This window comes from Dama dama, chromosome 8 (assembly GCF_033118175.1).
Source record: "Dama dama isolate Ldn47 chromosome 8, ASM3311817v1, whole genome shotgun sequence".
NCBI classification, from domain to species: Eukaryota; Metazoa; Chordata; class Mammalia; order Artiodactyla; family Cervidae; genus Dama; species Dama dama.
Genome location: NC_083688.1, coordinates 9518779 through 9537278, shown reverse-complemented (window position 1 = coordinate 9537278; position 18500 = coordinate 9518779). Strand labels below are relative to the sequence as shown.

The following is an 18500-nucleotide window of genomic DNA, read 5'->3' as shown; positions in this document are numbered from 1 at the left end:
TGGGAAGACCAGTCGCGTGAAGTCGCACGTGAAGTGCAGCGACTATAGACTAAAACTGTTTTCTGCCTTGGGAACTTCAAAGATGAAAACAGCTTCGTGGGGGCAAAGCCTCCACAACCACAGGATAACTTTCCTGATCCCCTCTTCCTCCACAGACAAAACCCAGAGTCCCTTCAAGATCCTCCAGAACCAAAGTTCAGGACTGGCGGCACTGTGCTAAATCTGCCCCTTTCCTCACTAGCTCGTGGGATGAGATCCTCCAATGTTACTATTAATGCCAGGCCCACAAAAGATAAAATGCTTGATAAATATTACTCAAAAGCATCCTCTTTAGATCCAATCTCTACTAGTCTCTCTCTCTTCTTTAACAGTCCCTCCCTCACCCCAGCACTGTATCTTCTCTCTAGACCTCCACAGTTGAAGAAGGGACTCTGGGTGCTGTCATCAAGGCAACGGACTTTCCTGACTAAAACTGAGAGGCGCGACGCTGAGAGGACCTTGGCCACCTCCTAAGAACTCTTGACAGAATTGCACTGCAGGGAGGAACGTCTGGAGAGGAGGCTGTTGGGAGGCAGGGCTCTGTGTCACTGGAGAAATTTCCATCTAATTACAAAGACACAAGAACCCGCTGTCCTAATCCACCTCAGCAGAATCTCTTGAGGTAGGTCTGACCCTTTGAGTGAAGGTTGAGGGCGCCACTGAGGTGAGAAGAGGGGAGAGGAAAGAGTGCCGGGCTGCCGGCATTCCTACAATGGGCACCCCTTCGAACGGCAGCTCGGCCACTGCAGCAGCCATTGATTTTCCAGGGGTCGATACTCTGCTCCCACAGATCTGCTCAGCTGGAGGCTGAATCACACTGAGTGTTTCTGCCCAACATCTCCCTGCACTGGCCCCTCCCCAAACCAATAAAACAAACACCAAACACAATGTGAGTTGGTGACAGAGATGGTGCTCCCCACACACACCCCCACCCCCAGAAAAATTATAAACACCAGTTCAAGGGAACCAAAGCTACATGGGCAACCCACAAGACGCTGCCTGGGCCAACCCACAGACCCCAGAGAGCCTTTTAATCCACTGCCCAACATCCCCACAGAGACCTTTCTAAAGATGCAGACGTTCTACAGAAAAAAATCCAGGTTCCCAACTTGTGCAAATAGATCCTGGAACTCCCAGAGAGTGCTGATGGATTGAAACCTTGCTTGCTGCTTTGTCACAGACCCCACCAGGTCTGTACGATACCCATGTTACTACCCGACCAGTCTTCTGACACACACCCCTCCCCCTACCAGGGTTTTTCACTTAGGCCAGGATAGAAAATGTCTCCTTTAGTCAAAAACCACCTCTTGGCCAAAAATGTACAGCGTGTTCTAAGGGTCACTAGCTAAGACTCAAATTTGAAAAAAAAAAGAAACTAGGGCAGAGCTGGGTCTGAGTTAGAGCAGTCAAGGCCAGTGCATATTTATGGAAAAGGGCTATTCTAATCCCAGCAGGAAAAGAGCACTGTAAAGCTGGAGAAGGCAAAGAAGTGAAGAACTCCCTACTTTCTCCAAGTACTGCATTCCATCAGGAAGGCCAACCACACAGACCGTGTTCCTTCGTGGTCATCAGCTTGAATCCTTGAACTTGAGCAAGGAGACTAGGAAAAGGGGGAGAGGAAAATAACACAGAAAACACAGTAGAATTCTGGGTCTAAGAAATGTAAGGGGGAGGGGTACTGCCTTAAGCTTCCACCTCATCTGGCTGCTCCTCAGAAATACAGCAACCAGAAAGCAAGGAGGATGTGACGTGCACCAGCGGGGAAGGTGAGGTTGGCACTGTGCTGAACTCAGCGCAGACCAAGGTCTGGGGGGCTGGATGGCCTCCTCGGTTTGATATTTAAAGCTCTAAATGTGTATCTGCCAGTGGTCTTCCCTACCATGACCTACAGATCTAGATAAAATCCAAAGATTTAGAGGAAGGGAGCAGAACAAACAAATCTGAGTGGGAAATGGATAGAATCTTAAACCAGAAAAGACAGCCATCAACCCTGAAGGCCTTTAAAACCAAAAAAACCAACTCTATATATAGGGAAAGAGATAGTCAAGTCCTAAAGGTAGAAGACAAAGGAGGGGGAGGAGGGAACAATAAATATTCTTGATAACAGTTCCTCTGAATACAGATTCTCTGAATCTATTTGGAACTCAATTTCTCTCCTACCTTTCCCCCAACTATCAGGAAATTACCTTGTCTGATCTCAGTAAACAACATTCAATATTCTTCCCACATCAAAGCTGGCCTTCAGGAAGGGACAGATATGCTGTCAGCTTAAACCTTGAACGCCCAGTTCCCACCTTCAACAAGGCAAGGCTTCTTAGTTCCCTTGGGAAAAGTCAAATGGGAAGCAAGCTAACAGCTTGGGGGTGAGCTCCGCCTCAGGGCAATCAGAGATTATGTCACAATACCAGACAATTCTATGCTGACAGCAGGTGTGGAGGAGGAATAGGTTCTGGCCACAGAAGTGGACGGAACAAGAGATCAAGCAGTGGTCCCCAGAGGAACAGCACTAGATCACATACCACTTTCATAACAGCTTTCAGGTAGAACACCAAACATCTTAGAAACATGAGAAAAAGACAACAGAGCTGATTCTATGCTTGACTTATCAGGTATGTTAACACAGCTCCACACCTCTGGGCCCTCCCCTCTGGGCCCAGATTCTTACTCTGCTGCAGAGGGGTCCTAGTGGTTTCTGTAAAGACAGCATTGCTAAGGGAAATTTGTTCAAAAAGCCCAAGATACCCCTCACCCTCCGCTGCTTCTCACCCTCTCCCCCAAAAAGACAAGACACAGCTTGGCAGTCCCACACCTAGGGGCTAGCTTTTGGATTCTAGTTGGTTTTCTTGAAGGAGGACAATGGCAGAACCAGAGCAAGTACCTCACTGAGGTCATCTCCCAGACAGCTTTGCAGAAGGTTGTAAAAGCACCAACAGGAGAGAAGGGGAAGAGGAGGTAAAGATGGAGGAAAGCCATTATCACCAAGGCAACTGAGTTCATCCATATGTTGACTCGGGAAATTCAAGAAATTCTAGCTTTTGAGGTTTCTTCCTTCCAGAATAAATGCTTCCTACATCTTCCTGGGGAGCAGATCCAGACCCAGAAGCTATAGTATCATTACCTTTGCCTAGAAGTCTCAATCTCACATCTCTCCATCCCACCTCCTTCGCTTTCTCCAAAGAGAAGAAAATATGGAAGACAAAGTCTTGTCTTTTTAATATGGCATTCTTCCTTCTCTTAAAGGAGCTTTTTGCAGATCCTTTATAGGAGCTGGTCCTCATAGTAAAAGCAATGGGCTAGAAGTCAGAGAACCCCTGTTCTCAGTTACTGAATGACCTTGGGCAAGTCCTTTACCCTTTCTGGGCCTTAGGTTCTCATTTATGTAAAGTGTGGGGTGAGGGGGATGGTGGTGTTTGTGTGAGTGTGGTGAATTTTCTGTGGAGTAGCTCATGCTGCCTCCACGCTACTCTTTTCCTAACTGCAGAGGTAAAAAAGCTAAAAACTACATTTCCCAGAATCTCCCTGCAGATGCTTTTGGCTATAATTCAGGTTCTGCTAATTAGAATCAGACTCAAGATTAGATCAAAGTATGGCAGTGACCATACTTCTGTCTCCTTCACTGGTTTCTACAGGAGCATTTTGGTTTCATCTTCCAGTTAACTGGGTGCTACAGTTCTGGTGGCTGCAGCTGCTGCTGCTGGATTCCAGCTCACTGATCCCCGGATAGCAGACTGAGAGCACTCACGCTGAGAGTGACGCACAAGCAGTTCCCTTGGTGGGTCAAATCTAGGTCTAGATCCCAATTCCCGAGGACAAGCCTAGAGACATGCTCCCTCAGCCCTTTGACCAATCTTCAAGCCTTATTTGCTATATTAAATCCTTCGCTATTAAACTACCTAGGGTTTAGTATGGCCTAGGTTCCGTGTAGAAACCACTGGCACAATTTTGTCAGATGACATGAAGAAGAAGTTGTGAAGAAGAAAGAAATTATTCACAAAGCATATTCCCTAAGTCAGAGTCTTCTGAGGAAAAACGGGCAAGATGGGGAAGCCTAGAACTTTAAAATACATTTGCCCAGGACAACTTCCTTCACCTCTTCCCTTTTTACGATCTTCCTGTACTTTCTCCCTCCCACTCTAAGCTCTGGGGGGAGCTGAATGGCTCACAGAAGATGGAAGGTTGAGTCAGCACACGCTTTCCTTTCCATCCCTATATTCTCTGCAGGCTTTTACTCTGCTGAGGGTAGCATTACCTGCCCAACCCCAAATAAGTATTCTCTGCGCTTGGGCTGGAGAGGATATCAACTGTCTTCCTCAGAAGCAGGAAATATGTTTACATAATCCAGGGGGTAAAGAACCAGGGCACGGCCCTGCACAGCTAATGACCAAAGACACATTTGGCCCATACAAGATCCTAGTTTATCTTCTTATACCAATTTCTGGTTGAAGTAACAAACCACCAGCTTCCTGTAGCAGGAGTGGGGACAAACTGAAAAAAACAAGGTCAAATCCAAGTGGCATGCTTGGTGTGATGGGGCATTTCCCACCAGTCCTCAGTGATGCTAACTAAACCCAAGAGCCATCACACTAGGTAAAGCTCCGCTAGTTTTCAGAATGAAGTTTTCTGAAGAAAACAAAAGGTTCCAGCAAGAGGAATCTGTGTGAGACACACAGGCAGGAAGCAGAGCTGAGCCACCAGCAACTAGAATAGAAACAGGAAACGGGCCCAGGAACAAGCATAGAGTAATCTGCTGCAAGCAGCACCAGCTCCAGCAGGCACCAGGCAGTATCAGGGCCGAAGCAGCATGACTAAGATGGAGAAACAGATTGGCTGGTCCTGCCAGAGCACCGGCACTCTAGAGAAGGGATGGCTACCTGCATAGGGTACATGCTGCTCTGAGCACTCTGGGCAGATGTGACAGAGGGGGTGGGGATTTCCTTTCTGAGACTTTGTAAGAGCACCTGGGTTACAATTCAAGGGGACCGAACACAGATACACAGTCAGATATAAAGAAAACAGGTCACCGACCTCAGAATGGCTCAGCTTCTCTGGGTACCAAAATTGCTAGTGACATTTCTGTTATCCCTTAAAAAAATAAGCCATCAAAAACCCAGGCAAAAACTGTTGGTCCTGCGTTCTTTTACCATGAAATGTAACAAAAGGGAACATAGTGTAAAACTTAAATCCTTCAAACATTCCAGTTTATTAAGCCTTTAGAGAATTTCTGTCACCTCTCCTACCCCTCACCAATAAACCTAGACAATGAAAAGCAGGTCCCAAAGCTCAGGTATGTAGTAAGAACCTATGGGCTAGTCAACAAAGGTAGACTAAGATTTGCCTAACACAGGTATCAGACACAGGTCTGAATGCTCAAGCAGAAGTACCAGCATAATGCTACACCAGCATGAAGCAAATGGGAAGAAGTCCCAGAGAAGGTATTTCACAGCTAGGTTTTGAAGCCAAAGTAGAACTTTGCTGGGCATTTAAAAAAAAAAAAAAAAAGGTCGGGGAGGAGGAACAGAGACGTCACACACACCTTAAGCCAGAGGACAATGGCTCTGTGAGCGCAAGGAGCTGTGAGGAGCTTAAAGGCACCCCTGAGGGGCCAGAGATGAGGCTGCAGAGGCGTGCTGGGAGCTCTGGATGGCCCCATAGTAGGTTCTGGGCTGCAGGTACAGGTACTTCCAGAGCACACAGAACAACTAGTTTACTAGACATGTAACATTTATTAGAGGAGACTGGTGGGCTACAGCCCATGGGGTCACAAAGTCGGACAAGACTGAGCACACTTGCATGTGTGCGCATGCAGGCATGCACACGCACGCATGCATATACATACACACACACACACACACACACACACACACACACACACACACACACACACACACACACACACACAGTCTCTGGCAAGATATTTCATTTGCAAAGTTTACTCAGCTTTCAGGGTCCAACTCTTCCTTGCTCCAGAACCATAAGACACATGAATCACCTGAAGACCTTGTTAACAGTGTTGGATTCAATCAAGCTGGTATAGGGCCCAAGAATCTGCATTTCTCACAAGCTCCCAGGTAATGTCTGTGCTGCTTGATAATGGACCACATTTTCCTCAGCAACAAGGATCTGACTGATCCAAGTTTCACCATTAATCAGGACACTGTCTAAGGTAAAAAGGCACAGGACAGGGCTTGCTCCCACACAACACAAGGGAACCAAAGAACCGCTCTCGTCAGCTTTGCGCTGTCGGAGCTGATGCCCTGCTTCGGGAGCCCCTCCAGCAGGCCTCACCTATAGATTTAACCACCTTCCTCCCTGTCCCTTCAGTTCACAACTCGTCTATGCTTCCATCACAGGGAGGTCTGAGGGAAGAAAGTGAAATGGATATCCATTTACACTCCTCCTTTTAGGACAACTCTAGTAAATGAAAAATGACAAAGGGTTGAGGTTTTTGGCTAAATATTAAGAGAGAATCAGATTGTCCATGGCTTTCCTCTGCTGGGCGGGATGGTAAGGGAAATATTTCACCTGAAATATCAGAGAAAACTGGATTCAAACTCTTTAACTCCAACCCTTAGTTTCCCATGTAAAATAGAAGCGATTATTAAACTTAGTACATTTCAATTCCTGCCCTTCCAGGAGGATTCACTATGACTGAGGATCCTTTCCTGGCCTCACTCCTACCCTTTAAGATTCAGATTCTGTAAGAGTTCCTTTCCATTTTTTCTTTCCAGATCACTATAACCCAAGCTCTCAAGATTTGAGAACATCACAGTAGTAAAGCCTGAGTGTGACTAGGTACTCTCTTGTTAAGTAGAAATGTAAAGGAGGGCTTGGAAACTCAAACTATCAAAGAATATCTTTCGATAATTTAACAGACATTAAAAATCCTATTTCTATTCACCTCACTCCTGGCATCAACAACTTTCACTCCTGTCCAAACAGAGCAAGCAAGTATGGTCTAGACCTTCAAGAGCAGCCGAATAAGACTTTTTCAATCAAGGATATAGTGTCCCTTTTAAGCTAACCCAGTGCCCTTGACTCTCTTCTCCTGTTTAACTACTGGAGGATGTGCCTCTTTATATCTTCCTAACACTCTGGCCGTCCAAGGGACCCTCAAGAGTCTTCTCCAATACCACAGCTCAAAAGTATCAATTCTTCAACACTCAGCTTTCTTATGGTCCAACTCTCACATCCATACATGACTACTGGAAAAACCATAGCTCTGACTATATGGACCTTTGTCAGTAAAGTAATATCTCTGCTTTTTAACATGTTATCTAGGTTTGTCATAGCTTTTCTTCCAAGGAGCAAGCGTCTTTTCATTTCATGGCTGCAGTCACCATCTGCAGTGATTCTGGAGCCCAAGAAAATAAAGTCTGGCACTGTTTCCACTGTTGCTCCATCTATTTGCCATGAAGTGATGGGACCGGATGGTATGATCTTAGTTATCTGAATGTTGAGTTTTAAGCCAGCAATTTCACTCTCCTCTTCCACTTTCATCAAGAGGCTCTTTAGTTCCTCTTTGCTTTGAACTGTGGTGTTGGAGAAGACTCTTGACAGTCCCTTGGACTGCGAGGAAATCAAACCAGTCAATCCTAAAGGAAATCAGTCCTGAATATTTATTGGAAGGACAGATGCTGTAGCTGAAGCTCCAATACTTTGGTCACCTGATGTGAAGAACTGACTCATCTGAAAAGACCCGGATGCTGGGAAAGACTGAAGAGAGGAGGAGAAGGGGATGACAGAGGATGAGATGGTTGGATGGCATAACTGACTGATGGACGTGAGTTTGAGCAAGCTCCTGGAGTTGGTGATGGACAGGGAAGGCTGGTGTGCTGCAGTCCGTGGGGTCGCAAAGAGTCAGACACAACTGAGTGACGGAACTGAACATTCTGGCGCCAACTTCACCATTTTGTGCCCTATATGCTTTATACATATATGGGTCTTGAGATGAAGCTGAGGAATTTGGGCCGATTCAGCTGACTCTTCCTAGCATGCCTTTCAAAAGTCCTCTTCACCTTTATACCCTTCCCTTACTCATTTCCTTCCCTCCAGGCTCAGAAGTCAGGGCTTCTCCCTACCTTAGAAGGACCCCAATAAACTGCTTCATGACAAATTCAACTTTACATTCCTTGAAAACACATTAGATGCAGACCATCTTTGTCCCTTTCCTTGGCTTCCAGAAATATGACCCAACTCTGGGCCCCCTCCAACCTTTCCAGTTACGCGCTGGTCACTTCTATTCAGTGGCCCCAAGCACAGTCTAGCACTCCATCTGACTCCTCGCTCCATGCTGCATGGCCTGGGAGGTTTAACTATTAACCACTATGCAGACAACTCTCAAACTCGATCCAGACTCAGCTCTTACCCGAGTTTCAGCCTCCTAAATTCCAACTAGCAATGAAGCATTCGTTTTTAGGTATCTCACTATATGGAACGTAACTTCTCCTGAAAGGTGAGTCTTCCTATTAACCTTCTATTTCTGTCAATGAGAGCCCCACCCTCCCCAAACCTGGTATATCAAGATTGTTAAGTTTTCCAGCCAGTAGAATCCACTTATTCCCAGTTCTATAGATTCTTTCCTGAGCACCTCACAACTTAAGACTAGGTAGCTATGTAAATGAGGCTGAGGAGCAGAACTCCACCGAATGCTAGAATTATTTCAATAGTTTAACTCATCTCCTTGCTTGCAGACTACCCCCTTTCCAAACCATACTACACACCAGTGGATTATTTTTGTTAAAACATTAACTTCATCATGTTATTGCCTAATTAAGTATCTGCAGGACTATGAGATCACATCCAAGTGGCTTACTTATCCTACCAGGGCTCCAGCCCCTGTGATCTAGCTTTCCTTCCTGTTCCTGCCCACCTCAGGAAGCCTGATTCTGACCAGCCCCCTAGAGGTCATCCACACTGCACCCCACCCTCACCAAGCCTCAGCCCAGCACTTTTCCTTTCCATCCCACCCAAGACATCCATATCTAGTTCATTCTAATTAAACTTCTGCCATGATGTCTCCCCTCTACGACTTTATTTTTTTATGTTTATTTTTAATTGATTGATGATTACTTTACAATATTGGTTTCTTTCATACATCAACATGAATTAACCGCAGGTGTACATACGTTCCCTCCCTCTTAAATCTCCCTCCCACTCTACTCTTTAGACATAAATGGATCACTGACTTCACCAAACCCTGATAGCACTCACTGTAACATTCAGGCACACATTCTTCGATCTATTTTACCAATGAAACAGAGGAGGATCCCTGAGGGTTACAACCATATCACAGTCAGAATCACCCACTTAAGAGTTCAGGTTACCTCAGAAGTATTGGAGTTCAACCCTTGCCTGATGCGTCTAGGCCTTCTATACAAAAACCAGAGCAAATGGAGTGCCAGAATTTACTCCAGAGACAGGGAGTTTATCTACTTTTCTTTTTGAAATATCCTCAATCCTCCAGATCACAAAGGAATCTGTATGCCACACTTGGGCTTAGACCTATAGGAATCAAGTAGTCAGAGGTAGTGTAACTTGTGAAGTTTGATTTTTTAAAGATGATCAACCCTGGTGATTATGTTGAGGATGGACTTGGAAGGAAAAGAAACAGCTCAGGACTCTGTCACCAGGTAAGAGATAATGGGAGACCGACAGAAAGGCAGTGAGGAAGGACAAGGGATCCAGTGATGAGTGCCAGAGAGCAAGAGTTCCCAGGGTGGAGCTGGCAATGCAAGAGGTACCCTAAAGCCAGGAATAAACTGCAGGGGTCCCAGATGCAGGCAGTCTGTCTCTCCCAGGTCTCTCTTCCTTCACCCATTTTCAACCCAGTCTTCCCTCCAGATCATCAAGAGTCAAACGATAGCATAAGTCACCACTATTACCCAAGTTGCCACTGTGGCTTCCCAGTCCAGTAGTTTTTTCTTCCCTTTTCAAAGGAAGACCAAAGCTCACTGCTATTCAAGTATGGTCTTAAGAACTACAGCACCACCTGGAGCTTGTTAGAAATGCAAATTCTTGGGTTCAACTACTGAATCAGAATCTCTCTGGGTGGCTGTCAGTAATCTGTGTTTTAATTAATCTCCAGATGATTCCTAATGCATGCCTAAGTTTGAGAAGCAGTGATACAGCTAACTTCCCCAGATCAAAGCTTTTAATCCTATATCCATTTTGCACCACTGAATGGAAACTCTATTCCAGGTACACTTGCAAGACTAACATGTAAATTTACAAATGTGCCTCAGTAAGAAAAACTCGGGAGGCCATCATTACTCTTAAGGAAACCACATACACTTGAATGAATCACTTAAATAGAAGCTTTTCAAGATGCAACTATTCCAAGTCATTCTCAGAAATGACTATAATCAAAAGTCAGAAACCAATTTTCAGATGAGTCCCTTACAGATTTCACCCCCAAATAAAGAAAACGAAAGACTTAATGAAACACCACGAGATTTGCTCACCTATCCCTTACAAGAACTATTTTTTTTGGGGGGGTGGGTGGTGAGCTGCACTGTGTGGCATGTGGGATCTTAGTTTTCCCTGACCAGCAACTGAACTTGTGCCCCCTGCAATGGAAGTGTGGATTCTAGACCCCTGGACTACAGCATGGAAGTCCCAAGAACCTTCTTAACATAAGGTGAAATGAGACTATTTTACAAGATAATGAAAAATCCTAACCCCACTTCTTCCTAAGGCCACTGTCAGGAAGCACAAATAAATTAATTCATCCTCTAAAATGAAGTTTGGGTGGTCCTATAACAGCCTGTAATAACTGTCTTGCACTAGCAGGGAAAACAACAATTTGGCAATATGGTCAAGTTGTGCCCTGTCAGTCATACACATTTTGGATGAGCAATGAATCTGCTCAGGTGTACCTATTCAATCAGTTGGAACCTATTATATGACAAGCATTAGGACAGCAATGAGCAAGACAGAGCAAGTCTGACCCTCAGTGAGCTTGAAATAAGTAATAGGAATTACCCTTGAGACGAGCACTGACAAGAAGCATGGGTGCTAAGACGGTCTATTGTAGTAAAGGAACCTGACACAGTTTGGACTAGAGAGCATCTCTACCAGGGCTGTAAACCAGAATCACCCAGCATAGCTTCCAGCATGCCAAAGCCCAACCCTTACCCCATACCAAACAAATCAGAATTCTGTGAACCCTGGCCATTGGTTTTAAAAATCATTTGCTCCCTAGGTAATTCTAACATGCAGGCAAGGTAGAGAACCGCTGGTCTCGGGTATAATGAGACACAGTTTGGGGTACAAAAGACAGTAAGACAATGCCTGCCCTCCAGGAGCTTTCTATCTAGTGGAAAAGACCCAACAACCCAGAGGTATTAGCAAAATGCTCTAGCAACATGGAGCAAAAACCCCTCAGATTCAGCATAATGCTTCTCTGGGCACAAGGATGGGGAAGTGATCCTAATGGATATATAAGATGCTTTTACCTGTGGCAGCAAGGTTTGGCTCAGGCACCTGATTATTCTTTATAACATTTCATACATCTTAAATATTTTAAAAAAAGTAAAAATAAAATCTGCCTTTAGTCAGTGAAGGCAACATAGAAATTATTTAAGCTGAATTTTGAAGCTTAAGGGGTTTTCTGAGGAAATGATTCTGAAGATGTAGTCTGAAATATAAACAAAAAAAGTCAGAAGGAAAAGTACCTTAGGCAAAGAGAAGACCGTGTGCAAGAGCTGGAAGCAGAAAAGGCATGGGGCCCTACAGAAACTGAGAAGGCAGAAAGCAAAAAAGGATGAAGCAGAGGTTCTCAGGGTCTTCCCTGGTGGCTCAGACATTAAAGAATCCGCCTGTAATGCAGGAGACCTGGGTTCGATCCCTGGGTTGGGAAGATCCCTTGGAGGTGGGCAAGGCAACCCACTCCAGTATTCTTGCTTGGAGAATCCCCATAGACAGAGAAGCCTGGCAGGCTACAGTCCATGGGGGCCGCAAAGTGTCGGACACGGCTGAGTGATAAGCACACATACAAAGGTTCTCAGAGTGCCATTCTTGGTCTAGCAGCATCAGCAGCCTCAAGAATTTGTTAGAAATTCTCAGGTCTCACTCCAGACTTAAATCAGAAAGAGGTGGAGAGTTGGGGAGGTGGGGATAGCCTTGGTAATATTAAGGATTTTGGATTTTCTTCTTAAATTAATCAAAAATAATTGAGAGGTTTTAAATAGAGGAATAACAGCATAACAGTAACTAAATGGTTTGGTGTTAATAGCTGAGCCAAAAAACAAACAAAAAAAACAAAACAAAACAAAATAGCTGAGCAAAAACTCCTTAAAATCTAATTTTTGTAATAATCAGGATCAGAAACCATACTGAGTCTTTAAATCAGGGGTCACAATCATAATGCCTTTAGGGCTAAGCTGGAAGGGTGCCTAAGTGGAAAGAGGGATGTGAAAAACTGAAGGGGCTGCCCTCCAGTCAGCAGAACATCTGCTCTGGAGTCAAACACAAACACGTGCTGAGTGGAGGGATACACTGTGAACCCAGGGATCCCTTAAAACAGCTGCTTAAGATAGGAGCGGGCTCCTTGCAGGAAATCCCGCCTTCTCCTTTCTTCAGATGTGACTATTTCCCCAGCCTGGCTAGGCAAATCTGGCATCAAACCAGAATAAATTTCAAAGAATAAACCACCTTTTGTTTCTTTGTCTAAGTAGCAGAGGGATAAAAAGCAATTCAACAAACAAGATGCCAATAACCCGGCCAGTTCACCTCCCATGTGGAGATTCTACTACTACAGAACAGACGACCTGTTTGGATAAGCCCAGGGCAGAGGCCTGAACTTGGGAATGCTCCTTGTGATGGGCTACCCAGGAACAACTCTTTCCTGGGTCCAAGAGGCTACAGGCTACTGGTGTCTTCACTTCAGTAGGTCAAATCAAGCTCTTGGATTCAACAGTATAAGGCTCTCAAGCCTTAACAGACAACGTGTTTGGATGGTAGGTTTCTCAGGACTAAAAACTACCAGATGCAGTTCAACCAAAATGTCACCAGAAGCAAGCAGAACCTTCCTGATGAGGCACGACTTACAGCACGGGCGGAAATCCGCCGATCTGAGCTCCTCACAGAGCCGCCTCGCCCGGGGCCAGCCACAGATGAGCGGCGACGAGGGAGTGGTTATACAGCTCTGACTGAATCAGGTTAAGAAGCACATCCCAGCCAAGTGCAGGATACAGAACAGGGTTGCAACAGACGTTAATGAGAAGGGGGCAAGAGTGACTGTCTTATTCAGACACTTCCTCCCCCAATCCCTCAGCTGAAATAGTCAACAGTCTCAGAAGTCCTAGCTGACAACGGCAATTCATCCTGGCCTTGGATGCCTGAATTACAGGTGCTGAGGGACTCCACAGACCTTGTCCTCCTAAGGTTACGGCTTAGAGATCTTCAGGGGAAGCCATGGGGCCTTCATGATAAAGTGAGTTTCCATCTCCTACCTTAAATATCCAGAAAACCATTTTCTTACAAGTCAGAGTAACGTAAGAGACAAGCTTCAAATCCAAGTAGAATAAGAATTTCAAAAGAATCTTATTCTTACCTGTGGCTGAATTTCCATTTCCTAACTGAAGCCAATTTGTAAGGAAAGGTTTGCTGCCTATAATCTTCTCAGGACAGTCCATTTTATTCCTGTGCCCAGCCTGAGGGACTTGCCGACATGTAGTGACAGAGCTAAGACCAAGGGTAAGTGCTCCCAGGACCAGCCTACTATTAAACAGTTGCTGTACCTGCCTTTGAGTATCGAGTATAGTTCCTTGAAGATGATGGTCATTAGAGCCGATGTTTATGGAGGGCCTACAAGCACCAACACTCTCTTTATACTAATTTAATATTAACCTCTCTATGAAGTGTGTACTTCTGGTTTCATTTTACAGATGCAAAAGCTAAGACATGGACAGATTAAGTGACTTGCTCAAGGCTACAGTTAGTGGCAGAGTCAAAATGCAGATCCAGGGCTCTAGAGCCCAAGCTTTTCATAAGCAGACCATACTGTCTTTTTCAGGATACTGTCCATCCATTCTATAAACACTGCATCAAGTATCTGGCACCGAAAACTCTACTAGACAAAAGCACCTATTCACATAAAACAACCAGAAAATCTGCTTTTACTCCTCCATGCTCAAACGTGACAATCCATGCTGAAAGCACTCCAGATTCTACCGCCTAGCTAAAGTTAAGACAAATACCTAAAAATTTAGCCTTCAAAAGTAAGATATAGAAAAAAGCAAAAAACACTGAGCTTTTTCTCAGCTTTGATGGAGAGCAGACAGTGCTTCTATCATGTCCATCTTCTCTGTCCCTCAGTTGCGTCTGTGCCTAAGAGCCCAAGATTTAAAACAAACAACAGCAACAAAAAAACCATTTAAACAATGTTGAGATCTCCGAACAGAGATCACAAATATATTCTTCCCTGGGCAGGAAACCAAAACAGACATTCTATAAAGTCAGTCCACCAATTCGTATTCAGAATTCTGAGCTTGAATTTAAGGAATAGTTCATCATTCATTTAGCTCAATACCACCAAAACATCCAATCAGAAACTGGTCTTCATTGCTTTTCTCTCTGCCCTCATCAGCTTTTAGAGGTTGGCAGAAATACTCACAGGCAAGCTTGAAGGTCTTGACTGAAGACTCAGGTTCATATCTTCTTGCCCTCCCTTACTGGAGGTCATTGAGGGGGCTGAGGATGCCTGAGACCCAAATGAATCTTGAGATAACTCCTAAAACAAGAGAAACAAAGGCTGTGAGAGCCTGATTATTGATAAACCAGGCCAGCGTGCTTCATGGTGAAAAGGGCTATGGGACTCTATCACACAGGGGAAACTGGGTTTGAGAGACTGACCACTCGCACACAACACTATTCAAAGGCAGAAAAATACAAACTGTGGCTCTTAAGAATGTCAACAGTTACTATTTGGAGTAAATAAAAACTCATGATGAAGAATTATCAAAAAAAAAAAAGAATGTCAACAGTGGACATAAGGCTCTCTGATGGCACTGCTGACCATTTATCACCACCAACAGAAAACTGTTCTTTGGGACTAAAGGCCCAAATCTAGCTAACTACAAATTGTTATCTATCAAGGAAAGAGACCAACTGATTTCAAAACACCAACAAAAAACTCATACTAGAACCTCTGCATTAAAATGAGTAGTGCTTCCTTTAAAGGCACTGGCCTGGAATGAGACTCCAACAATGCCACCAATGCACAGAATCTTTAGGGGACTTGTCATCATTCAGTCATTTCTCCTTTTTGCTCTTTAGAGAATAAAGCCCAAATTGTTATTTTCAGACTTTTATCACCTAACTTGTTCATAGACATTGCTACAAATGAATTTTAGCTATTTCCCAAAATCCACTCTCAAAAAAAAGTATTTGCTACAACTGAGAACGGGCTTCCCTGGTGGCTTAGTTGGTGAAGAATCTGCCTGCAAGTGCCAGGAGACCGAGGTTCAATCCCTGGGTTGGGAAGATCTCCTGAAGAAGGGAATGGGTACCCACTCCAGTTTTCTTGCCTGGAGAATTCCATGGACAGAGGAGCCTGGCAGGCTACAGTCCATGGGATCACAAAGAGTTGGATACGACTGAGCGACTTTCACTTTCACCACTAAGCATATTCTAAAGAATGTTATATCACCCCTGATAGCAATGTCAACTGAAGGGGTCCAAAATATTTTGAGTAATAGCAGAACAGAATGGCAGTTGCATGAAAGTACAGTACAGTCTCCCAAAGTGACTGTTTTAAAAAAGACCAAACTCACTTGGATGCTCAAGTTCTGAATGCTCAGTTTAAAAAAAACAAAACAAAAACTAGTCCATTATCTTTTATTCTTGTCTGTCTATGCAACTTTCCACTGCCCTATTAGTAAAGAGAGCTACAAGTTTTCATGCAGCTAGTTCAGTTAGAGAACCAATTCGTGTGGCAAAGTTCTCATGACACCAACCCCCAAAGTCTGCGGTCATGTGGAGGGAGGACGCATCTTACCTGCGGTGGAGGGAAGCGCTGCTGGGAGTAGGCAGTTTGCTGTGACTGCTGAGACTGGGGCTGAGGGTACGCAGCCTGCTGGGAAAGCGTCGAGGATGCTGGCTGCTGAGGTTGCTGCTGCTGGTAAGGAGACTGTGCCTGCGGCTGTGAGTAGGGGGGCTGGCTCTGGGGGTGCTGCTGGGTGCTGGACTGCTGGGAGGGGTATGGAGTCGGGGACGGCTGATGGGGAGGCTGGGATGGCTGCTGGGAGTACGGAGGCTGAGAGGACTGGAGCTGCGGTGGCTGAGACTGAGGCTGCTGCTGATACGAAGGTTGGGCATGGGGGGTCTGGGATGGTGGCTGCTGGGAGTAGGGTGGCTGCTGTTGCTGGGGGTGAGGACTTTGCTGGTTGTAATATGGAGTCTGGCCCTGCTGACCATACCCGCTGGGGCCTTGCTGTCCATAAGGAGGAATCTGTAAAAGGAAAGGATACTTTTAGCACTGACACTTCTGAATGAAGAAACGTGAGGTATTCTGCCAGAAGCTATGCCCTGAAGATGGGTACAGAAAGCAGGCAAGCCAAGCCTCACACTTGGAAGGCCCAGGGTTTTTCTACCAACCCTGTTAAACTGAGCCAGGAGGCTCAGCCAAGCTGGGTTACAAGGTTGGTTTGTTTACAGATGGACGACATTCATCCATGGAAAATTTACACTGTTTAATAAAAATTTGGGCAACTTACAAGAGTTCAAGAACAGCTGTCTTCACCAATGAGACTACTCTTTTTTATCATGGCCTAAACTGTTTTTATAAGCGCTAGGAATCTGTATCCTAGCCACAATGAAGAGTCACTAGCAGACTGGCTCAGTCAACTGAAAACCTAGGGTTTAGTAGTCTAGATGGTATGCCAATGACTGAACTACTCTGGTTCTCTTTTTCACTTTGTCTTTATTCATAAAGTATCTGAGAGCCTACTTGCTCACTTGTACCAGGCACTATTCTAGGCACGAGGGATACATCTGGCCAACTAGGAAAGAAAAAAGACCAATAATATTCACCCCAAATCTCCTCTATTTTCTCAGTGGGGGGAAAAAAAGGCAATTATATTTAAGGGCATACTTTGCTTCACAGTCTTAGAAGTAAAGCTAGGTTTAATATTCTATTCCTCACACCATTTTCAACTCACATATAGATGATAGAAAATGCTGTCAAAACAAACAAAAAAAAATGGTGATAAAAAGATGATGGTGCGGATGGTCAGACAAAAGGAGCCGAGTAAAAGCTTAATGCCTGTAACAGCACCGTTAGCACCTTTACTGTTCGCTCTTCCCCTTCCTGCCACTCCCAGTCTCTTCTACGAATTCACTGTAAGCCAGACAGCTGTGTGCTGAAGGCCTTGAGAAACACAAAAGGCCTCTTCTCCCCTCCGTCTTCCCTGAGGCTCAGACGGTAAAGAATCTGCCTGCAATGCAGGAGACCTGGGTTTGATCCCTGGGTCAGGAGAGCCCCTGGAGGAGGAAAACGGCAACCCACTCCAGGATTCTTGCCTGGAGAATTCCATGGACAGAGGAGCCTGGCGGGCTACAGTCCATGGGGCTGCAAAGAGGTGGACACGACTGAGCGACTAACACTTCTCTCCCCAGGACACATGGTATGTAAGTGGTTTTCCTTGGTAGCAGTGGACTGGTGTTCAGCTACTGCCTTTTTCTTTCTTTCTACCTCCTTCAGAGATAGCCACACAGTGGATACAAGCAGGCCAGCCAGGTCAAAGAAGACAGCTATGTATAGCAAGTGGCCAGGGAGCAGTTTTCCTTCAAGTATACATGCTATGATGACCACAACCTCGGCCCTGTACGTAGCAGACTGAAATTGAGTCAGCTGGCCTATGTTCCTTTCAAAGGGTTTAGAAACCAAAGACACATTCTGATCCTACAGCTCAAGACTAGATCTTGGACAGCAACAAGGATTAAGGTCATTGGAGTCACCATCTACCTGCTGTGCATAAGAGAGGCCGCCCATGGTACTCTGCGCTCGGCCCTGCATGGTCATCGGGTACCGCTGTGGGGTCTGGGACCCATATGGCTGCCCTGGGTACCCATGTCCTTGCTGCGGTCCTGATGGAGGTCCCTGCTGTTGCGAGTATGGGTTAGTCCCGCCATATGGCTGAGGTCTCATCTTGCCCATCTGATCCATTGGACTGGATGGCTACAAAATAAAGAGCATTTCATTAACCTGAAGCTTTGATGGCCTCTGGCCAATATGAACACAACCTAGGCATACAAGTCTGTATACCATAGAGGAAAACAGTTACTATGAAAAAGTAATGATATATACCCAGTAACCCTTGGACAAGTCATTTAACCTTCTTCAGAACTGGATTTTGTCATATGTGAAAGAAAAACACCACCCGTTTATGAAAGCACCTTGTAAGCTATATTCTACCTTGTAACTATGGTACTACTCGAGACCCAAGGAACAGGCCAGGTAC

General features: G+C 45.2%; 1 protein-coding gene across 4 annotated transcripts in view; it reads right to left on the bottom strand.

Annotated features, from left to right (window-relative positions):
* ARID1A (AT-rich interaction domain 1A) overlaps nucleotides 1–18500 on the bottom strand; it is a 68570-nt gene that overhangs the window by 26009 nt on the left and 24061 nt on the right. For all 4 annotated transcript variants that reach the window (XM_061148295.1, XM_061148297.1, XM_061148296.1 and 1 more), the window contains exons 2-4: nucleotides 18005–18217; nucleotides 16037–16489; nucleotides 14654–14770 (exon numbers count right to left, since the gene is read on the bottom strand). In XM_061148295.1, coding sequence (XP_061004278.1) covers nucleotides 14654–14770; nucleotides 16037–16489; nucleotides 18005–18217 — 783 coding nt within the window. The remainder of the gene's footprint in view (nucleotides 1–14653; nucleotides 14771–16036; nucleotides 16490–18004; nucleotides 18218–18500) is intronic.